At 52.3% G+C, this 23,387-nt stretch overlaps 1 protein-coding gene across 3 annotated transcripts in view; it reads left to right on the top strand.

Annotated features, from left to right (window-relative positions):
• The window catches only part of PECAM1 (platelet and endothelial cell adhesion molecule 1), a 44,137-nt gene that overhangs the window by 8,783 nt on the left and 11,967 nt on the right, over positions 1 to 23,387 (top strand). For all 3 annotated transcript variants that reach the window (XM_045299672.1, XM_045299673.1, XM_045299671.1), the window contains 11 exons: positions 828 to 1,133; positions 1,814 to 2,089; positions 5,884 to 6,132; positions 7,548 to 7,823; positions 10,898 to 11,185; positions 11,887 to 11,994; positions 13,391 to 13,418; positions 14,205 to 14,281; positions 15,200 to 15,253; positions 16,931 to 16,993; positions 21,211 to 21,267. In XM_045299672.1, coding sequence (XP_045155607.1) covers positions 828 to 1,133; positions 1,814 to 2,089; positions 5,884 to 6,132; positions 7,548 to 7,823; positions 10,898 to 11,185; positions 11,887 to 11,994; positions 13,391 to 13,418; positions 14,205 to 14,281; positions 15,200 to 15,253; positions 16,931 to 16,993; positions 21,211 to 21,267 — 1,782 coding nt within the window. The remainder of the gene's footprint in view (positions 1 to 827; positions 1,134 to 1,813; positions 2,090 to 5,883; positions 6,133 to 7,547; positions 7,824 to 10,897; positions 11,186 to 11,886; positions 11,995 to 13,390; positions 13,419 to 14,204; positions 14,282 to 15,199; positions 15,254 to 16,930; positions 16,994 to 21,210; positions 21,268 to 23,387) is intronic.

Here is a 23,387-nt window from a genome sequence, read left to right as displayed (position 1 = left end):
CCCCCAGGCAAAGAGAAGCCCTTTCCCTTCCTGGTGGCCCTGTCCCTTGGGGTCTCTGCAGCCTCACGCTGTTCAGGGCAGCACACAAGCAATGGCCTGGGAGACGGAGAGCCCAGTCTCGGGGCTGCGCACTTTCGAACAGGCCTTGACCTTGTCTGAGTGTCAGCTTCGTCATCTCGAAATAGGACATACTTTGATCATGGATGTCCACCCAACCCAGCAGGCTTATCATGGGAATGCCACAGACAGGATCATGGCTAGAGGGTGAAGCCTAGTCTGTGGTTTGACGAATGATTAGCATTTAAGGGATTAGTATTACAGTTACAGCAGTGATCATAAATACTGCCTGGTTGGCAGGGGAGGTTGTTTTGTTTTAAATTAACGATGGAGAAGGCTGGTCTTTCCAATGGAATTGTTAACTCTGCAGGCACTGATCACATCTTCAGTCTATTTGATATTTTTCAAGCTACCTCGTATAATGCTGGACATGTAGATGCTGACAAAAAATGAGCCCTGGAGTACATATTTTTAGGAGTGTCAGTGCAGGGCAAACCGTGAGTACACGGAGCTGCAAACCCACGGTTTGGGTTCACATAGCACCTTGGAAGAAAGGCCTGGCAATCTACTTTAAAAAAAAGAACTCAGTCATTGACAGCCAATGGGGCACAGTTCTACCCTGATGTAGTCTTGACAGCAGCTCGTTTGGTTACATGGTATTGGGTGTTCAAGGAACAAAACACCAAGAACCCTCACGATGGGTTGACTTCAGGGACCCAGCTGAGGCTTGGGCACAGCTGGATATTGATGGTCTTTCTCCTTCCCTAAAGGACTCCCAAGCCCCAAGGTGATGCTGGACAAGAAGGAGGTGGTCGAAGGTGGGGTTGTGACGGTCAACTGTTCTGTCGAAGAGGAGAGGGCCCCAATAAACTTCAAAATCGAAAAATTACTCATGGACACCAAAACTGTCAAACAAACCAGACAGAAGATGAGCACAAACCAGAACTTCATGGTGATAGAATTCCCCATTGAGGAGCAGGACCACATTGTACTCTTCCGCTGCCAAGCCATGATCTACTCTGGGTTCCAGGTGGAAACTTCAGCGGCTACCAGGAGCGAGCTGGTCACCGTGAGGGGTCAGTCCTCTTCTTTCCCTCAGCCTTCCGGTTTGCAGGCTCGGTACGGGGAGACCGAACGTAACACGGGGTATGGGCTGGGCCCTTCTGGTGACCCCGCGGGTCTCAGAACCTAAGGTTTGTCCTTCAGCACACAGTCAGTCCTTTCCAAGCATGCTTCACTCGGACACCATTCAAAAATGGAAATAAATGTCTGCACACCCTAGCTTCGAGATGTTCATGGGAAAACGTAACGAAATGATCACGGAGTTTTGCCATGAACTTTTGGAGGCTGCCTTATAATCATCGCTTTGGAAAGCTGTAGACTATTCATGCTGAAATGCCACTGCTCACGCCAGGCGGGTGTGGAAGAGCCTCGGGCATCCTTGGTGGTTGGGGACAAATCCACCTGTAACTCTCGTGGTTATTTCTGAGGTGACTTACCGAAGGTTTTGCAGAAGGGACCTAGAGAAGCTAAAGAAAATCAGAGAACTGGTAGTTTAGAAGAAGGCTGAAGCTGCAAGGTTGGACAGGAGGGTCCGGAGGGGAACCTAGGGGAAGGGTTTCGAGGGGAACGGCCAAATCTTTTCATTCATAAAGTGACGCATTGCTTGAGACTAAGAACAAGCCCCAGAGGAGCAGACGAGAGTAGGAGTGCCTTTACCCTTTCCCAGGTGTGACCGCGCCCTCTTCTCTCGTAGAGTCCTTCTCCATTCCCAAGTTCCACATCAGTCCCGAGGGGATGATCACAGAGGGAGATCAGCTCCTCATCAAGTGCACCATTCAGGTGACGTACCAGGCCCCGGAATTTCCCGAGATCATAATCCTCAAGGACAAGAACATCGTGGCCCACAGCAGCCACGGCAGCGAGGCCACCTACTCGGTGATGGCCATGGTGGAGCACAATGGCAACTACACCTGCAAAGTGGAATCCAGCCGGATAGCCAAGCTCAGCAGCATCCTGGTCAACATAACAGGTAGGGCAGCTGTGGGAAGACGGCGGCCTCTATGGGGGCGTTCGAGACGATCCAGGCGAGGATCCAAATTGGCGGTGGCCCATGAGAGTCCACAGTGTCCCCTTCCCTGCTTGTTCAACATTAGGGGCATGAGGATACGGGGTGTCCCTGGGGAGCAGGCAGCGTCAAGTGAGTCAGCGGTCAGCTGTGATGGGTGGGGTGCGGTCTCGAACATCCACTCGCCACCTTACCACCCATCACCTCTGTGGCCTAGGGAGCTTCTGCTTGCCTCAGCTCTACCTGATGGGGCTGGGGGTAAGGCCTTCCGACAACGGTCCCTAACTGAGATGGTTATTCCTGCGCTCAGAGTCTCTGAGCTCCACCACCCTTCATCGACCGTCTCTCTTGTCTGGAACACCCTTTCCCCGTGGCTGTCAGACTTCTAATGCCTTTAAAGGCCGAGCCCCAGATCTCTCTCCAGGTTTCCCTCCACCGGGTCTGCTCCTTCGCATCAGTAGCTACGGTCAGATTTGGTGTTAGTGTTTTGTCCCCATGACTATGCCGAGTCTTTAGGGGCCAGGCCGGTGACTGAAAAAACAAACATGTTTGCATCTTTGGAACTTAGCACGGAGCGTGGGACACTGGCGTAGCTCAAGAAATACTTGTTCAGACCCCTTGTACTCCTCATGAGAGTCCGACCAGGTTCTTTATATGAGAGTTACTGCTTCTGTCTCCAGGTCTGGGAACCACCTTCCTCCTTGTTCAGAGGCCGCTGCTCTGCAGCTCCTTCCCGTTACCTCCTTCACCGAGAGACTCAACGCCGAAAACCCAGACTGACTGCCACCAGGTGGATTCTGACTCTTACCGACCGCTAGGACAGGGCCAACCAGCCCCTGTGGGTTTCCGAGACGGTAACTCTTTACAAGCAGACCAGGCTTTCCTCATTCGCATTCTAAACCACCCTGCGCCCACCTGCCGATGGTTTATGGATTTTTATTATGTATATATATATATTTTTTAATGTGGTCTCATTGCTTTTGAATTTTTCCTGTCATCACCCCCCCTCGCCCATTTTTGTTTTCTTTTTCCATTGCCAGGGCCTCAGGGGAGACTGTAAGGTGTGTCAGGAGGTCAATTGCTTTGGATCCTTTGGGGCTACTCCTAACCCCAACTTCCCGGTGGTACTCAGAACACAGATAAAACGGAAGGAAGGATACACAAGGTGCCTTAAGGAAATAAATATGGAATAGCTTTGGGGACGCCACCTTTTTGAAGCTTTTTGTTTTGCTCCTTGTTGAGGAAACTAGAATTACCCTTGGACTTTGAATGGTTTTAATAGAAATGACATCCATTGCTCTGTAACCTTGATGACCATGGCAGAGCTGACCGTTCGCCCCATAACGGTTAGAGACAGTGGCAGGGCTGGATTCCCTGACCTCAGACTACATTTGCAAAACTCAGTCCCTAAAAGCTTTTTTAAAAGGAAGTTTAGGCCTCATTTCTTCTTCTTCCTCTTCTTCTTTTGAAATGCTGATTGTCTGAAAAATTACTGCCTTGAAGATATAGACTTCTTGCTTCTTCAACAAAAGTCATAATTAGAAAACTGTTTGTACTTGCTAACGCGAGCAATCCAAGTCTCTACACCGATTAGTTAACGAGTGGCTTGCCAGTAGCTAAACGCATGCACAAAGACTATGAAATATTGATCTATTTCAAGGAATATTTAAGCTAGGAAATGACTCTGCCTTTGAGTTGATGCCAACTCATAGCAAGACAGCTTGAACGTCAACCTCGGTCTTTACCCCTGCTGACATTCAAACTGAGTTATGAAACCAATCACCTCTTAGAGTGCACCATGCGTAGTAACCTCCAAAATGCTTGACCTTGGGAGGCTTCAGGAGGTCTTCCTCATTTCTCTTCACAGGAAGCACTAGAGTCATGGTGGCCAGCCGTTACTTCTTTCCAACCCCATGTCATGCTGGTCTGGGCCCAAATTGCATCTCCTCTTGTCTCCAGCCTGGGCCCTCTACCCTCACTCATTTTCTGCTAGAAATCTCTCTACAAAACCCACCTGACCCCGACCCTTCCTTGTGCCCATTATCCTGAGGATACAGTCTACACATCTTGCTACTAGGCCTTCCCCTTGGCTGCCCCTCTTGCCTTGGACACTTTCCCTGTCCTTCTTGCCTGGATAACGCTTGCATTTCTGTGGCACGTTTGTTACAATTGAGAAAGCAGTTGTTGGCTGCCTGGCCCGGTGACAACCCCATGGCAAGTTGCAGATCAGGCCATTTGTCATCTGTGTTTGTTTCGTTTGTTTGTTGTTTGATCGAAAACGTTTGTATTTAGCATTAGCCTTCTGGACTCAGTTGAGAGGATTCCGCTTTTGTGGACAGCATCTGAAGCGTCACAATGGGGAGTCAGTGGAGCCTATCCCTTCTTCTCGCTATGAAGCCTGATCAAGGTGTTGACCATGGCCGCGTCAATGTCCCAGAGCTTCTTCACAGCCTGTTGGGTCTGGTGCTTGGTGGCTTGACATCCACAATGGACACCAGGTTCTTGCCATCTTGTGTCTTCTTCATGGCAGACTCAGTGGTCAGGGAGAACTTGACCGTGGTGTAGTGGTCCAGTTTGTTTCTTCTGAGAACATTTGGGCTGCCTTCTAAGCCTCAGTGTCTTGAGCCACCAGAAGGTGGTTCACATTGGGATATTCTGTGTGTGTGTGTGTGTGTGTGTGTGTGTGTGTGTGTGTGTGTGCCTTTCAGCATGGCCCACTTGACCTGTAACTCTTTGCTTTGGCTTCAGTGTGGGGAGGGCAGGGGCTTCCTGCTTCACCTTCCACACGGTCATTAAAAGGATCCAAGGCATTTTTGTATTGGCTCGTTTCTGGAAGTAGATGGTCAAGCCCTTCTCTCTAGTCACTTTCAGCAGCCATGCGATCCTCCAGGGACAGACAGGTAAGTGCATGAGGCACACCAGGAATGGAACCAGGTCTCCTGCGTGGAATATAAGTGTTCTACCACTGACCCCATGTCCCTGTGAACCACAATTGATGCATTACCGCTAACTAAAGCTCACAGTTTGCATTAGCGATCATTCTTGGTGCTGTGCATTGATAGGGGTTTTGACCCCACGACTCTGTCAAGTTTGTCCTACTGTGGTAGTTGCTGGATGCTGGAAGTTAATGCTCCCAGTACTTCAAACACCAGCAGGGTGACTGGATTTCAACTGAGCTTCCAGACTAAGTACAGCCTAGGGAGAAGGAATAGGTCGTGCGCTTCTAAGGGATTAGGCCCTGAAAACCTTATGAGTAGCAGCCAAACATTGTCCGAGGTGGTACAGGAAGATGCACGAGGAAGATTGACCCCTTTTAATTAGGTGCTAGCAAGGAAGGTACCCAGCGAGGACTGCCACAACAACAACAAGCCTGTCTGGGGGAGCCAGAATGCTCATTGGAAACAAGAATGGTCCCACTTCCTTTCACATACTTTGGATGTGTTATCCAGAGACCAGCCCCTGGAAAATGACATGCTTGGTAAAGTAGAGGGTGGTTGAGAAAGAGGAAGACCCTCAACAAGTGGCTGCAGCAATGGCTCAAACAACAACTGTGAGGACAGCCCAGGACGGGGGAGGTGGGGGGGGGCAGGGAGGGGGGTTGGGTCTCTATGTGTCTGAGATGACTCAACAGTACCTGAGCACGGCCACCAGCATTTGGACAGACGCTTCATGCCACGTGCCTACCTTTGCAGGATCACGTGACTCAGTCCACTGCCCCATGCCCTTAATGGTTTTTTTTTTTTTTGGTTTATTTTCAGAGCTGTTTTCCAAACCGAAGCTGGAATCTTCCACCACTCTTCTGGATGAGGGGGAACGCCTCAGCCTGTGGTGCACCATCCCCGGGGCTCCCCCAGGCAACTTCACCATCCAGAAAGGAAATGTGACCATAGCCCAGGCTCAGAATCTCACCCTGGTCACCTCCGAGTGGGACAGCGGGCCGTACACCTGCACTGCCACCATTAGCAATGTCGTCAAGAGGAGCAACGTGGTCCGGATCACTGTGTGTGGTGGGTGTGGCTCCGCGGGCTCAGCGCCCAGGACCAAGGAGAGGAAGGGGGTTGCCTGCCAGCCACAACCCTCTTCTAGCCTGACACCAGAGCAGCCTTCGGCAGGGTCAGGATTCCAGGGAAGCAGAGAAGGGTGGGGTTCAGAGGCTCAGAGCACCAGAGAGGGACAATGCCAAAGAAATGTTATCAGACAAAATCAAGGTCATGGCTTGCTTGTGGTTGCATGCTTGACAAGATTGCATGCTGATGATTGACAGGGTTCTGGCTGCTGGAGCAGGGTCTTGCCCGAAAAGGCCAGGGAAGAAACACTGCTTGGTAAACATGAAATTCGTGTTTTGGTTTCTTTGTGTGTTAGTCTGGGTAGGGTTGAAAAACAAATCCATAGACACTCACATGTGTTTAAGAGCTTTATATACAAGAGCAATTGGATATTGAGAAAATATCCCAGTCCAGTCTAGGATCAAGTCCATAAGTCTGATACCAATCTATAAAGTCCTCTTCAGACTCACAAAACACGTGCAATGATGCCGAATGCAGGAGGATCACACGCCAGTGGGTGGGAAGTCTCTTGCGGCATGCCATTGGCTTCTAGGAGAGTGAGGCTCGAAGGAGCTGCTGTGAAAGGTCTTCTGCTTGGGGAGCTGTGGTGGTAGTATTAGTCCTTTCTCTGTGCCTTTGCTCGGTGTGTCTGTGTGTGCACCATGTGTGAAAATACAGACACGTGTGGACAGGGCTGTGATGCTGTATGGAGTCCATTGCTCCAGCCGCGGTGTCTCGTCAGGCATTGTCAGAGTTTCAGCACGGCTGGCAGCGCCCCACTGCTATCCAGGAGGTTTTCGGCGGCTCATCCCTCTGAAGCGGACAGCCAATTCCTTCTTCGTGATCACGTCTTAGTCTGGAAGCTCCGCCGAAACCTGTCCCCTTCGGACGACCCCGCTGCCCTTTGAGCTGCTCCCAGCATCGCGGCAACACGCAAGCTGCCACAGAACAACAAACTGATAGACAACCGATGGGCTAACCATAACAGCTGGGGGATGGCGCAGGACGGGGGAAGTGTCTCCTGCTGCTGACCAGGGGCAGGGCTGCCATGAGTCAGAAGGGCCTGGACAGCACCCAGCAATCATGGAGTCATGGAAAGCGCAGGACCCGGCAGTGTTTCCTCCTGCAGGGCGGAGGGCTGCCACGAGTCAGCACTGACTCAGCAAAGACGCCATTGTTGTTGAGTTTGTGTCACCCTCCAGTGGGTTGGAAAGACCCCCGAGTTCGGTCAAGGGAGCTAAAGCGTCGAGGCCTTGGAAAGTCGGGTGCCCTAGAAAGCAAAGGCCAGGGCTTGGGGACAAGCACCTCTTGGGCGGGCTGCTTTGCTTCTACCTTCAAGGCCCTTCAACCGATTGTTTCTTTGTCTGTTGTTGTAGAAATGCTCTCCCAGCCCAAGATTTTTCACGACACCAGCCTTGAGGTGATCAAAGGACAGACCGTGAGGATCCACTGCCAGTCGGTGAACGGGACCGGCCCTATTACTTACCGTCTTTTAAAAGCAAGAAAAGTCTTACAGAGCCACCAAACACACTCCAACGGCCCCGTGGTCTTCAAAGACAACCCGACGAAAGACGCCGAGTACCAGTGTATCGCCGACAATTGCCATTCCCACCCCGAAATGATCAGCGAGGTCCTGAAGGTCAAGGTGGTGGGTAAGTCTGTGCTATGAGGACCGCACATGGGGCTGCAGCCTTGCGTTCACATGGTTGAAGGCTCAGGGTTGGAGAGGGACTGAGGGGTGCATCAGAGAGAGGGGTGGTCCTTCCACAGTGTCCCTAACCTAGACACGAGTCAGAGCAGGACCAGGGTCCAGGTCAACGGAGCCCGTAACGACGTGGGGGCCATTCGTCCAATTCATCATCATCGCCGTCTCAGAACCTTTGAACGCAACGGCTCAAAGCTTGGAAGAGGGGAGACGTTCTGACTTTGGGGAGCCCTAGAGTCGTGCGCTTGAGTTTCCTTAGTAGATGCTCCTTTTTACGTCCCCGGAGTCACCTCCGTTAGCTGTTCTCGCCTACTGATGCCTGTCAGGGTAGCGCTGTAAGATCCAGAACACCTGCGGGTGGAGGTCTGACTGGCATTCACCTGGGATGCTCAGTCCAGAACGTACACCGCTGGCCTGGGCGAGGACTTCTTCCTTCGAGCTTTTTCTGGTCTGGTACCTCGCAGATGGCAGGCGGAGGGCCACGACTGGCAATTCTGAAATATTCTGCAGCCTGTGAGAAGGCGCTTCTGCGTCTGGCCCTCACTTACAACTGCTCATCTGTCCGTGCCGTGGAGGCCACCTCAAGTTCAACAGAACGATTCCTGCCTCCTAGAATGTTGAGTCTGAGAGCAGCCACGCTTTCCCTGGACAAATCCCACCCTCTTTTCATTCTGGTTTTCTCCCTTTTGAAGCCCCCTCCTATTTGAATAGCGGTGAGAACTGGCAGAGACGACATGCTAACAGGCAGCACCTGAATAATGGCCTTTAAAAACATCGTTTTATTGGGAGCTCTTACAGCTCTTATAACATCCCATACTCAAGTGTATCAAGCACACCTGCACATATGTTACCATTATCACTTCCAAAACATTTTCTTTCCACTTGAGCCCCTGGTTTCAGCTCCTCTTTTGGCCCGCCTCCCACCCTTGTGAATCCTTGATCAGTTATATATTGTTATGATTATTTCATATCTTACACTGTCCGTTGTCTCCCTTCACCCACATATCTGACACCCCTCCCCTTCGTGGGGGTGGTGGGGTTATATATCCAGCCTTATGAAGCGTTCCCCCTTCTCCCCGACCATCCTCTACCTTCATGATATCCACTAATGGCCTTTTGAACTGTCCTTACAAAGATGGCGATGGGGACTTAAGGGATGGGAGGTAGCGTCTGGCTGGAGGTTGGCGGTGGGGTGGAGGGGCACTTCATAAAAAAGCCAGAGTTTGCCCAGGGTGGGGAGAGAGCACTGGATGTGGCCTCCCAGATCAGCCAAGCACCGTCGCTGCAGCGTCTATGGAGCAGTTACAAGGCCGGGGTTAAGTCTGGTGGCCTGGAGGTGAAGGTATAGATGGGGAGCCACGGACCTGAGCTGGAAAAGTAGCTCAGCCCATCTGTGACAACCCTAAATGCCAGTCTTAGGGATCGGAGGCTTGCGGTGCGAGCCAGAAGGAGAAGATAAGAATGAGAATGAGGTCTAGGAAGATCAGCCCAGTGGCTCTCCCCATTTCAGGGAGTAGAGACTCCGGCCCTCGGGATCTGTGACGACAGGGGACGGCAGAGAAGTCCAGGTGACTGTCTGATCTTTGTATAGATTCGGGGCTAGTCTTTGTGGTTAGCTTTTATTCAGCTCAGAACAGGTGAGCAGCCATTTGTGAAGTACCTTGAGTGATCATGTCCATGAACACCTAAGACAGGTCATCTCGTTTTACAGGAAGGCAGCCCAGGTGCCAGAGTCCTATTTGTCACCGCCCCCCCTGAGATTCAGCTCACCCTGAGACTGTCTTCAGTGTGGGGTCCCCGCCATCCTGCTGTACTGCTTTGCAGATCAGCACCTCCACAATCAAGGCCCCCTGCACCCACTCACACGCAGACCTGGGACACATTTCATGTGCTCCCACTAGTAGGAGAGCCTGCTTAGGACTCGGCAACGTAGGATCGGCATGTGGGTGGTTGAGCATGGGGCTGGAGGACGGGGAGTTCAGCTTGGACCTGTTGGGATCGAGGAGTTGACAGATCCTCCAGAGGGAAAGACATATGGAGAAAGCCAGGCTTTGAGGTGAGGGGAATGGTCGGCACTAGAGGTGTTTAGGTGCTAACTGTGTAGAGGTAGATGCTACACAGGTAGGTAGTCGGATGAGAAGAATGAAGACAGAAAAAGCCAGGGACAGACTTTTTGCAGAAGGCCCGACCAGGGAAGGGCTGGGGGAGGGGCACGTGAAAGCTTCAGGGCTCGAGGACAGAAGCGCTGGGTTAGAAGCATCTGCTGCTGCACCTCACCCACAGGAGACTTGTGGACCAACTGGTGACCCGGGGAGCTTCTTGGAAACCAGAGACAAAATGCCACTTCAAAAACAGAAGCACAGACATCAGATTTCGGAGGCTAAAGGAAATGAAATGTAAACACGAGAAATCAGTAGGATTCAGTCACTTGTTAAGTGAAGTAAAAAGGAGGAAAACAGGACGAGAAGTAGCAGAGAAAACAAAACCTTTAAAAACAGCTTCTATTAGTTCCAACTGATAGGATGGCCGAGGCTTTGTAAATCTTTGCCGGAGTAGACAGCCTCATCTGTGTCCCAAGGCATGGCTGGTGGGTCTGAACCACCGATCTTGGGGCTAGCAGGCCTGTGCTTACCTGACAGCACCATCAAGATGCCTGGAGAAGGCAGCGGGACGAGGTCATTTCTTTGTAAGATCTAGACGTGCCAAGCACCTTTACAAGCAGAGAGAGTGAGAAATCACACACCTCTAAAACAATCCCCAAAGAATATGCAAACGAGAGGAGCTGATGAATCTTATTCTCAAACGGAGGGGTCAGTAATACTTAGGATGGTAAGGGGAGGAGTGTGTCCCTGGTGGCTTGTGTTTAATGGCATGTGAGGATAGAGGTGTCCATTCTAGTTGGGAGCCCCATCCAAGCCCAAGTCACAGCCCGAGAGGGGAGACTGGCCATGACCAGTGCCTGTGCCATGTTTTTCTTGTCCCTTCTCTCTTCCCAGAGCTAATCCTGTCCCTGCTTTTCAGCCCCAGTTGATGAAGTCAAGCTGACTATCCAGATGAACGGGGAGGTGGAGTCTGGGCAGGACATGGTGCTTCGATGCCTAGTGAATGAAGCGTCCCCTCCAATCACGTATAACTTTTACAAGGAGAACGAGGACAGGCCCTTCTATTACACCACTATCAATAACACCCAGGCGACGTGGCACAAGCCACAGGCCAGCAAGGAGCAGGAAGGGCAGTATTACTGCACAGCCTTCAACCGAGCCAACCGCGCCAGAATCGTCCCCCAGAGCAACGTGCTGCCAGTCAGAGGTGAGCCGGGCGTGGTGTGCGCTCCCACGAATGTGGACAGGACGCACACACCACCAGGTGTGGCAGGTGTCCACACGTGTGCCTGGAAATGGGTGGCCAATGTTCTCCAAGCCCTTTGGTTTCACCAGTCACCGGAAACCCATCTTCTCAATGGAACTTAAGTGGGAGGCCGGAGGTGGGGGGGGGGGAGTTCATTTCAATAAAGAATTAGCATAATAAAATATGCACAATAAAAGGTTAGCATAATAAAACAATCAGGCTAGTAAATTAGCATAATGAAATCATTTTAATAAAGAATTCACATAATAAAATGTCCTGATGCCACGTTCTTGGCAGAGAGCTGCCAACTGATTCACTTGAGGTCCACTGTCCACGCAGGGGCCCTCTGTGGCCAGGAGGCTTAGGTTCTGATTAGGGAGCACGAGGGGCGAAGCAGCACTGAATAGATGGTCCACAGGAGCGTGCTCCAGCAGAGCTGGTTCGCTCCCTCCTCTGAAGCCTTAGATGGCCTTGAGGACAGCTGAGTAACCGTCTCTGCGTGAATTTCCAAGTGCAGCGTCTCCCTCGCGGAAGCCGCTAAGGGTGAGAGGCCAGGTGCAAGGACTGTCGACATCAACCTTTATCTGTTACTTCCACCTGCAGTGATTGCATGCTGGCTGAGGACAAGCCTGTAACCTTCCATTGTTTTCCTGTGTTCCTAGTCTTCCTTGCCCCGTGGAAGAAAGGACTCATTGCAGTGGTAGTCATCGGAGTGATAATCGCCACCTTGGTACTTGGGGCCAGATGCTATTTTCTGAAGAAAGCCAAGGGTGAGAACAGCTCTTTCTTTTCCATTCGGACAGGTGGCCCTTGCCGGCAAACCAGCCAGAGTTGGGTCGTGACTTAAGAGTCGAGGGGCGGCTGAAGCCATGTAGCTGATGATTGCTTTTTCTACTGGGAATACCATCCTGAGAAGCAAAGGTCGTGGTTTGGGTGGGTGTGGCGTTACGAAGGCCCTGGGTGCCCCTAGGGACAAATGAAAGGGATTACGGCTCAGAAAAGATCATTTGGGAGGTGGGAGGACGGTGGCATCTCCACGTGAACAGAAGTTTTTCTGGTGCATTGGGCCACACCTGGTCCCAGGTGAGAGAGAATGGAGTCGGAGGGTCATGGTGACCCTGGTCATGGTGCATGCCTTCCATTGAAACTGCCATTTGCACCATGATCCCTGCCCTGTGCTTGGCACAGATGTGGAACCAGGATGGAAGACAGCTAGCATGAGGCCTGTACTCATTGCCTCTGAGCTGACGATGGTGCCTAGCGATCCTATGGGCTGTGGTAGAACTGCCTCCCTGGGTCCCTGGAGCAGTCTCTTCATGGAGGCAGACAGCCTCATCTTTCTCCTGTGGAGCAGCTGGTGGGTTTGAACCACCAATTTCTTGGTTGGCAGACAAGCTCTTCCTCAGTGTGCCACCGAGGGGCCTTCCAGCATCAGTAAATTCCACCAGAGAGTTTGGGTGGGGTGAGATGCGTGCCGCTGGAGCCCATGGTGCTGCTGGCCTGGGCGAGGGGTCCAGAGGAGTGTGGGTCAATGGAATCCTGGGTTTTTTTACAATAGGAAGCTGCCCCACTTCTGGGAAGAGGCTCCCCAACACCTTCCTTCCCAAAGCGAACCCTGGCATTGGCCTCAGGCCAGCTTGGATTTCAAAGCAAAGGGATTGAGTTCGCCTTTGCCTTGGGGAGGTTTTTTTGAATCAAGTGATCGCTCAGCTGGTCCCAGCGCTGTTCAGTTCACGTCTGTGTCTCCTCCTGCATGTCCCACCTATGGAGACAGCCCGTGGCTGAAAGAGACAAAACCACCTCTTTCTAGGGGTCAGATGTGAAATCTCTGGGCTTAAGACCAAGAGAAAACCTGTGTCTGCTCTCTTTTATTTATTTAAAGATCATTTTATTGGGGCTCTTGCGGCTCTCCTAACAAACCGTGCATCAGCCGTATCAGGCGTATTTGCACATGTGTCGCCTCATCATTTTGTAAACATTTACTTTCCAGTTGAGCCCTTGGTATCGGCTCCACTTTTTTCCCTCCCTGCCCACTCCCAATGCTCTCTTTTATTTTTGAATACCACGAATATGATTAGCTTGTGTGTGTGTGTGTGTGTGTGTGTTCTCTTTTTAATGATGTCAGCAATTTCATACTGACTTTGGTTTTCCTCTTTCTCTTTCAAGCCAAACAGATCCCGGTAGAGATGTCCAGGTCAGTACACTGTAAAACAGGGCAGCTGCTTTGTGGCGTGGGAGGGGAGGGGGCAGGCAGGGGCGCTGTCTGCAGGGAGAATCCGGCCATTAGGAAGTTTTTGGTGGTTCTTGCCAAACTCACAAAAAGAAAGGTCTGAGGTAGGAGTGAAGTGTGTGTGTGTGTGTGTGTGTGTGTGTGTGTGTGTGTGTGTGTGCACATGTCTGTCTGTGGAAGATTGCCAGGTGCTCTGTTATGGGAAGAAGGAATGGCTTTTTATTATGAGATCATGTCCTTCCTAAACTATTACATGTGAAACCCCCATTGCTGTTGTTTTTAAATATCATTCTGATGGTGGTAGATGGATTTTTAAATTTTAGTTACTTGGAGAAAGAGATTTGGCAAATTTACATGAGCCTAAAATTTTTTGGATTTTTGTTGTTCTGTGAAATCTAAAATTCCAAAGTGTGGAAACAATCCCTGTGTTCCTCAAGAGGAGTGGTCATGTAGGGTGCAGAGTTGAGGGGCTCCCAGCCATTAGGGTCACCTGATCAAGGATTCCAGATAGTATTGCCCTCTCGGGCCCTGACCCTCATTTTGAAAGCAAAAAACCAAAACAAAACAAAAAAAACTTTATTTTTAAATCATCCCCGGGTTAAAAGAATGGTCATTTTTAAAGTACAAAAACAAAGTCTTCCTGACCTTGGGAAATTCTTCCCTGTTTTTTTTTCCCCAGGGTTGTCTCAGTGGTTTAAAGTGAGAGTAAAAGATGTTCAATTTTTTTTCCTTTTTAATTTTCTTCTTAAGGCCGGCAGTACCACTTCTGAACTCCAATAATGAGAAGATAGCATCAGACCCCAACATTGAAGCCAACAGTCACTATGGTACAATCATGAGTCCCTCAAGTTGCAAAGCGTTTTCTTCAACTCACGACCTTCTCTCTTAGGGGAATTAGAGCAGGAAGGAACGACCAGTCATATTATCTATTCCGAAAAATGTCGGTGGCTATTTAGCAAAGAGTAAATTGATGCGATACAGAAAACAGTACCTTTAGTGGGTAATTTGTATTCTTTATACACAAGTACAGAGACACTTTGCAGGCTGATTTAAGTTTCTATTCAAGCATAATACTTTCATATATAATCACAACTTTGTATCATAACATACCCCCCTCCGCAATTTCAGAGTGTAAGAAATACTCCAATTGTTATTATATGGTCTGTATGGATTAGTTCAGTTTATGAATGTATCTTAATCATCATAGTAATTTCAACTGCAGATGAAAAAAATTACCCTTTAGAAATAGAATTCATGTTAAATGTAAGAATTTACTTGATTTAGAAAAGAAAAGAAACCCAACCTTTTTTTACTCAAAACCCGCTGAGTGGCCACCAGAGGTATTGCTTCAGCTTCAAGCCTTGTTCCCATGAAGTCATTTCTTCACTGGGGAGGGGGCTCAGGAACTTCTTCCCATTTGTGGCTCCTGGTCAGTCCCTTCCAGAAGGTAGTTTAATTTCTACTAAGCTTGTTCCATGAAATGTGTCTGATCCGCAAATAGAAGCATACATAGGATCTCTCTCAGGATGGGAGACTTCCCTCTGGGGCTGGAAAGAGGCCACACGCAGGTCTGGTGGGAGGAGGGAGGGCCCAGAACCCCGACACACCGTCACTGCCAGTTCCCCGCTACCTCACAAAAAGCACGCTGGACTCTCTGTGAGTGGCACTGAGTTTTCAAAAAAGTTATAGAAAACTGAAATGCCCATTTTCACGCATCCTAATTCATTATGTTATTTTTCAACTAGGTTACAACGAAGATGTTGGAAACCATGCAATTAAACCAGTAAATGAGAATAAAGGTAATTATGTAATGAAATCTTATCTTTAGAAACTTCAACATTACAAAGATTCGTTAGCAAGGGGGAAAAATCAAAGCCGGTCAAGACCTAGGGGCACGTTTCTACCCCCAGCCCACCCCACCTCCCCCTGAGGGCCCTGCAATGGCTAGGCGAGTGGTTCTCAACCTTCCTAATGCCTAGACCCTTGAATACAGTTCCTCATGTGGTGGTGACCCCCCACCCATAAAATTATTTTCGTTGCTACTTCATCACTGTCATTTTGCTTCTGTCATGAATTGGGCAACCCCTGTGAAAGGGTCGTTTGACCCCCAAAGGGATCGCGACCCCCAGGTTGAGAACCACTGGGCTAGGCTATCACAGAACTTGGCAATCGGGAGGGCTTTCTGCAGAGTGCCTATCAGGTGTCTTGTATGAGACCCAGACTCCAGTTGCAAACGACTGGTTATCACTTAAAAAAGGAAGTTTCTCATGGAACCCAGGAACAGGAATGGGAGTAGAGATACCAGAAGGGTAGGGGGAAGAGAGGAGAGGAAGGGGGAACCAATTCCAGTGATCAACACATAACCACACACTCCCCTCCAGCAGGAAGAACAACAGAAACCAAGGGGGAAGGGAGACAGCGGTCGGTATGAGATATGAAAATAATAATAATTTATAATCAAGGGGCCACCAGTAGGGGAGAGGGAGGAACAAAAGAGGAGCTGATCCCAAGGGCTCAATAGAAAGTAAATGTCTAGAAAAGAACGATGGCAATGTATGTGCTAATGTGTCTGATACAATCGATGTGTGGGTTGTGATAAGAGTTGTCAGAGCCCCCAATAAAATGATCTTTCAATTAAAAAAAAAAACAAAAGGAAGTTTCTAGCAGATCAGGACAAGAATCCAAGGATGGACTGATCACTAGCTTGCAGCTGGCTTCTTAAGACAACAGGGTGTTAGCTGGTTCTGCCCACAGCTGACAGGGATCCTGTAACCTTCACCTCTGATGCCCTGTTTCACTCGATGGCAAGAAACCCAGATTGATTGGGGCTTTCTAAACAAGACAAGACAGTCTTTTAATAACTTAGGAGATTTCACCACAGCGCCCCAAATGATCTTGTTAAAATACTTTCCCGCGTGTATGCCTCCTGCTCTAAACATGAATAGTTAAGACTGGCGACCCTTCCCTGGTTTCGGAGACCCTTTCAGCGTCGGGTCTAGCCTTCTCTGCTCGTGGCTGGAGAGCGGCATCCAGCATTTCAGGTGAGGCGGAATGGAGTTGCCTAGTGGCCCGTATTGGGCTATTTCTTGTGTCTGCAGACACAGATGCACGCATGCACACACACCAGGTCCCTTCTGACTCATGACGACCCCATGCGTGTCCATAGGCTTTTCCATGGCTGGTTTCAGAAGGAGATCTTCAGACTTTTCTTCTGAGGCACCTCTATGTAAACTCACCCCTCAACATTTTCATTCAGCAGCCAAACCTGTTAGCCACTTGCTTGCACCCCGACACGGGGAAGTATAGGAGAGCACTGTGCCTGGGGACCCATTTGGAATGGAGTTCATAGCCCCATCTCCACCTGCCCCCTGAGAATAGAGAATAATGTACTCATTTGAATGGCAACCTTTGGTGGGGGCTGCAGCCCCGGAAGGAAAGTCTGTCTAATCCCAGGCCACTGCGGTTCCTTTGTGCAGAGCTGCTGGACCTGGATGTGGAGTACACAGAAGTGGAAGTGACCTCACCGGAACCTCACCGAGGTAACATCACTCCCTCCAGGGCCCCCCAGTCCCTGCTCTCAGCTTGGATGCAGATGCTGGGTGGGGTGGTGGTGACATAGCAGGGAGGTCATAGGCACAGGGTTTCAGCCCAGATGTTGGGCCAGGACACTTCATGAGAACTCCTGATAGTCCCAATCACGGCCCACGGTGACTGAGCCATGACTGAGGACCAGGTAATGACCCTGAGTGAGTGCTCCTATTGCTGGACGGCCAACCAGCAGCCACTCCATGGGAGAAGATGAGGCTGTCTGCTCCTGTCCACATTTCCAGCCTCGGAAACCCTACGTAGAGTCACTGGAATCCACTTGATGGCAGTGGGTTGAATTGGAATGAAACCATTTGTAAGGAGCCTCGGTGTCCCACTCGGTTAAGCATTGGGTCTACGAACCAGCAGGGTCAGGTTCAAGAAAAGTTCCTCTCCGCAGCAGTTCTACTCTGTCCTATAGGGTCGCCGGGTTGGGTTGGGTTTTTTGGAAGCGCTTTGTTTCTGCTGAGCAGAGACTTTTCGAAGGTGTTTTGTTTCTTTGCGTTGCCGGCCGCCGCCAAGTGAGGCGTGTACATAGACTGTGCTGTTGGGCCACGCACACAAAGGCTTCTGAAGGCAGAGAATCCCTTTTGGTGTGAACAGGGGCACTCGTCTCAGATTTGTGGCCCTTGGTTTTGTGCTTCTTGGTTTGGTTTAGGCTTTAGACGGGTTCTGGCGGTGCTGTGGGTTAGCTAACCACAAGATCAAGGGTTTGAACCCATCAGCCTCTCCACAAGAGGAAGACGAGGCTGGCTGTTCCTGTAAAGATGTACAGCCTCAGAAACCCTCGGGGGGCAGTTCCACTCTGCCCCGCAGTGTCGCCCAGAGTCAGAATCCACTCAGCGGCAGAGGGTCGTTAGCTTGGTCATTCTTTAGCGCTGTGCTCGGCTCTTGGGGCAGGTCTGGGTTTGATGCATGTGCTTCTCTCAGGGATGGGCAGGCCTGCAAACCCCCTTCCTCTGGTTCTGTGCTGGGGAAGTGAGTCACACAGTCTAGCCTAACACAAGTACCAGTCTCGGGCACTTTGGGCACTGCCCTTGTCCTAGCCCTCCTCCACCTCAGCTCACTCGGAACCACGGGTCCTGGCCACTCAGAGTAGCCCCCCAGAGCCTTCCTGTCCTTGTTAGAACGACCACTGTCCATGCCCCTCCACCTCAGACTGTGGCCGGGGGTCCAGGCAGCCGGGTAATCCTGGCGCAGCCTGCGGCGCACTAGCCAGAAGCACGTGGTGATAGCGCCCCGGCATTGCCTTGGATTCCACCACTTAGGCGGACACTGGGGACCCTTCCGTCTTCCTTTGCTTAGCCTGATGCCTGGCGCCACGTCAGCAGGGGCAGGCACAGAACCTTCCAGACTGGGCTGTCCTGTGCAGCCAGGGGCCTGTGTGCTGCGCAGGTCAGGGCCACCCTTCCAAAACCTACCATCAGTCCCTACAGTGAAGACTGCTCGATTCCCACAGCCACTTCCCAATCTAGGCTGGACCGGGTGGATGAGGGGCCTGCGGGAGCCGAGGTCCTCCCTATTTCCTTGGGAAACGATCCCCTTGCTGGTTCGATCGTGATTAAGGGATGACGAGGTGCCCACCTGTGTGTTAGCAGCAAGAGACTCGGTCTGAAGGGGCACACCTGGGGAAGGGGCCAGCCCTGGGGAACAAGTGTATCGTTGTGGGTCCTAAGGAGGCCTTCTCAGAAGGGAAGGCAGGAAAGGGATGAGTGTCTGGCTCCGGGCTCCTGCAGGCTTCTTTCAAGGGGCAGCATGTAAGTTGGACCCTGGTGGATGCCAAGAAGGGCCCTGCCAGGAATGGGGAGGGCGGGGTGAGGCTGTGCAGATCTTGGCTCAGAGCTGAAAAGAGCCCCTGGGGCATCCACAGGGAGCAGGAGAGGAGGGCTGGAAGCTGAGAAGGAAGAGGGAAGGGCTGGGTGGAAGCCAGAGGTTCCTGTACGCCGTTCCTAGTGACTGGAGAGCCAGTGGGAGGCCTGAAGCCCCGACGTGACAGGGTCCAAGTTCGTTCCTAAAGAGCCTGGTGGTTGCTTTGGGGAACCAGTGGGAAGGGGTGAGAATGGAGCAGAGAGGTGTTACCACCAGGCGAGAGGAAATGAGGGCGGAGCTGAAATGCTGGCAATGGGTGGATTCGAGGTACCTGTCCTGGAGGCAGAGGGCAGCCCTGGGTGAGGGATTTAATGGCTAGGGGTGGGAGGAGAGGTGACTTGAATGGACAGTCATGGAGATGGTGGTGCTCTCGTGGTGAGGTCTGGTTCAGCTGGGGCCATGCTGTGTGAGGTTTGAGATGCCCAGGGGGCCTCCACGAGAAGATGGCACTAAGGCCTGGTGCTCAGAGTTCAGTCTGGGTGGGCTGTGCTGGACGGCATGGGAGGGGGTTCCCTTCCCTGACCCAGCCTGAGCCCAGGACAAGCACTCTGCCCGTCCCTCTGAGCACTGAGCCTGGTCCCGGGGCAACAATAAGTTTCCTCTTCAGAGAACTTCAGGCTTGGGAGAAGTGGAGACCCGAGGCAAGAGGGTTTGAATGTGCGTTGGGAACACCCTGCCGTCTTCTCTGTTCTTGCCCACTCACGGTCCATGGAGCAGTTTACCTGAGCCTGGTTCCCCTCGAACTGTCTGTCCCAGGCTCCCGCATGCTGGCTGCGGGGCACTGAGATTCCAGAGGGCAGGTCCTGTCTTGGTCCCCTAGCTGCTGGGCCGGGATAGGGTGGGCTGACAGGGACTGTGGCTGGAAGGAGGCCGAGGAGAGGGCAGGTTTGTGCTTGGAGAATTGACCATTCTCCGCGGTGTTGCTTCCTCCCTTGGGAAGGGCTGAGTCCATGTTCCAAGGATCGGTTTTTCTTCTTCCTGCTTAAAGGCGGGAGAAATTGATAGGGGGAAAGGCTGAAGCAAGGGCAGTCAGCCCCTACGGGCATCGCCCACCAGGCAGTATGGCCATAGGGTCTCGACCACCCAACGGGCCACCCTTTCAGAATGTGTGGGCTTCCCAAGCTGTGGTAGAGTGGTGCTCACGGTGGTGAGGAGCGCTTCAGGAGGATTTGAGTTGTGTGTGGAAGCCAGGCTCCTCCTTGGCACCAGCGGGGCAGGGAGGTGATGGGGGCATGGAGGACACTGGAGCCTGGCACCTCCCATGCTCTTCCCTGCCTTCCCATGTGGGATGTGGGGGGGGGGGGGGTGTCACTATACGAGTAAAGGGCTCTGTGAGGTTGAGGCCAGTGGTGAGTAAACTTGGCTTCACCGTGACCAGCCCCATTCCGTGTCCTCCAGATGCCCCCTCCTCCCCAGCTGGGTGGGCACCACGTCCAGCTCTAACCGTGGCTGGCAGCCAACCAAGGAGCCTCTGGGATTGTGGGAGCGGGCAGGAAGGAACTTGTTAAACTCCGGTTTACTGCTTGTTTGCCCTGATGCTGATTGCTGGGAAAACCCCTTGAGGTCACGGGGGTGGGGGTGGGGGAGGCACGGCTTTCTTTCTCTGTTAACACTGAGAAAAACAGAAGCCAAAATAAAGCCCCTTCCGGAAACATCCCTGACAGCAGAGACAAACAGCCGGCTGGCCTGGTTTAGTCGTTAGTGGGCAGCTGCTGCTACTGGGCAGCCAGAGGGGGAGGTGGGCTGATGCACCCAGGTGCACGCTGATACAAGGGAATGCTCCCATGCACGCACACAGGCCTGCCCAGCAGTGACCACGTGTGAACTTGGATAAACACACACAGGGCTGAACTGAGCCGGAGGCTGGCGGGGAGCAGCAATAGAACATACAGGGGGCTGCAGCGGGCCTGCCCAGGGGGACAGCCTCCGTTAGCTGCTCAAGGAGGGTTAGAAGCCCCTTCTGCCTCCGCTGGTCCCCTGTGTCAGCAGGCCTAGCGAGGCTCCACAGGTCCAGAAGATGCTAGAATATCTCCAAGTGGTCCGGAAAGGCCACCTGATCACCCCCGTGTGCCTGGGGGCCAGACTTGGTCCCCACCCCTTCTCCTGTCCCATCTCCCCCACCCCCTCAGCACCGTAGGCTGTGCCAGAGGGCAAGCTAGCAGTAGCCCCAGTGCACCTTGAAAGCTGGGGATGGGCCCCTGTGGGGCTGGGTGAGGGGGCCCCAGGGATGTTCCTGCTGCGGCAGCAGCAGCAGACCTGGTGTCACGGGCTGAGACCGACCTGCTCTCCGTTCCTTTTCCAGCTCTAGAATCGAAGGGCACAGAGACGGTGTACAGTGAAATCCGGAAAGCTGACCCTGGTGAGTGATGTGGCCCAGCCTGCCCCGCCTGCGGGGCACCTCCCCCAGAATCAACCAACGGTGGGCTTTGGGAGTGGAGTGAGCAGGGAAGCGGGAGCTGACGACCCGTCAAGGGGAGGCTGGGGTCCCATCTCCCACCCACACAGTCATCCGGTGCTTCTTGAGTGCCCACTATGCGTCAGACAGACAGATCCTCTCAAGTCTGTGCCCAACAAGAGAGACCTTTCTCATCCTTCTGGCCAGGAGAACCAAATGTCCCAGCTCCGCTGAGTCATTCTCTGCCCCCAGAGACACAGCACGGCCACCTAGTCCAGCTGCCAGCTGGTGAGCCTGGCCTGGGCCCTGCCCCTTGGACTGGCAAAGGGCTCAGAGGAAGTGAGGTGCTTGGCTCTGAAGACACAGCTTCAGTCTTTCCAAGAGGAGACTGCCTGGGGATCAGGGGGGTGTCGTACAATGTTGCTCCCATTTCCTGTTCATTTCTGCCCACACCCCACTTTCGTTCCCATCATGCCACGCTTCCTCGATGACGAGCTGCCCAGGCAGACGTGGAGCTAACCAACGGTGCGCCCAACGAGTTCGTCTTGTTGTAGAATGAGTGCATTCGCTGTTGGTTGAGGTGGAATCCTCAAAGACAACTTATCCAAACGGCGGCGCCGTCGCTGTGTGACTGTCTTAATACGAGGGGGCTCCATCCCCGTGGATTCTTGGGAACGGAATCATTACAACGGGCTGGGAGGCTTCCATAGACCCTGGCTGCTGGACCTGCAGCAGCTGCAGTTTTCGGGCCCCAGCCCAGACCCCCAGAACCAGAATCTGAACTCTCTCAAGCCCCAGGAGTTTCTGGTTCCCACGACTGCTAGACAAAGGTTGGCTGTTCAAAACCCATCGAGTAGCTTCGTAGAAGAAAGACCTTTCCATCTGTTTCCCTTCTGTTGCTGCATGTGCTTTTCTTCTTCTCTGGGCCAGGAGAGTCCCTTTCTCCCGTGTTGTGGGGCCCGGCGTGGACAGAGCACTCTGTGCCTGAGACTCTGTTGGCAGGGCTTTACATTACTCATCACACCCCCAGCCAACCTTCTGATGGGCCTCCGTCCCTTCTGCTTGGCAGGTGGGAAAACGGGCCATAGGGGTTAGGTCTCTTGTCCCCATCCCAAGGCCACTTGAAGTGGCAGGGCAGGGATTAGAACCAGGGACTCAGGCTGCCCTGCCAGTCCTTACGGGTCTTCTGCGTGGGTCCTCACACTGCCTCTGTTGATGTTGCCAAACTAGCTGGCTCTCTTTCCCCCACCTAAAAGGTGGCAGCAGGCACCCACCTCACTTGCTTTGGGAAATGTTACCATCAACTTAATTAGAGACTTCAGCTCTATCTACTATGGGAGCCAAGTGTGACCCCGTGGTGTGATCTAAGAGGGGTGGGGGGGGCATCCTGGGCAAGTCGTAGGACCTCTGAGGCCTTAGGCTTCTTCTCTGTGACAGGAGGGGTGTGGACTAGACTAGACTCCAGGCCGGCCGATGGTTCTCAGGCTTATTCAAACACACACTGTGGATGCCCCGCCCCCTTAGGCCTCCCAGTTCTGATTCAGTCGCTCTCAGTGGGGCTGAGGGCATTGCTAACAAGCTCTCCCAAAACACGGATGCTGTTTGGAGCATCTTTCCAATTACTCCTCTCAGATTACCTGTGTTGCTCTGTGTTTGAAGGAGAGTTATCTCTTACCCCTCAGAAATCCAATCTTAGGCAGGTGTGTGTGTGTGTGTGTGTGTGTGTGTGGTTTTGAGGGTGACCAATTCACAAAGGGATCAGGGGTGTAGCAGAGTCTTGTTCAACCTTCCCTTCTCCCCCCTTTCACGTCTCAGTTCCCCACCACCTCCGGTGGGCAGCACTCCAGGGCTGGCTGTTTGGGAAACTGGCCTCACAGGGTGTGATTCTGGCTCCTGAACCCCATGTGTGATACAAAGGAAAACCCTCCCCTAGATAAGCAAAAGGGCACTGGCAGGCCAGCCGCCAAGGAGCAGTCCCCGGGCTGCCTGTGCGATGCGGAGGGAGACCTGGGTCCTGGAGAGTGTTGGGGGCCTACGGATGGGGAGACAGGAGTCCCCAAATGGGAGCTCACAGACCCGAGGGA

The sequence above is a fragment of the Echinops telfairi genome, unplaced genomic scaffold (assembly GCF_000313985.2).
Source record: "Echinops telfairi isolate 266 unplaced genomic scaffold, ASM31398v2 ScPeMD7_7458;HRSCAF=8496, whole genome shotgun sequence".
NCBI lineage: Eukaryota > Metazoa > Chordata > Mammalia > Afrosoricida > Tenrecidae > Echinops > Echinops telfairi.
Note: the sequence above shows the minus strand (reverse complement) of the source record. Positions and strands in the feature narration are given on the sequence as shown.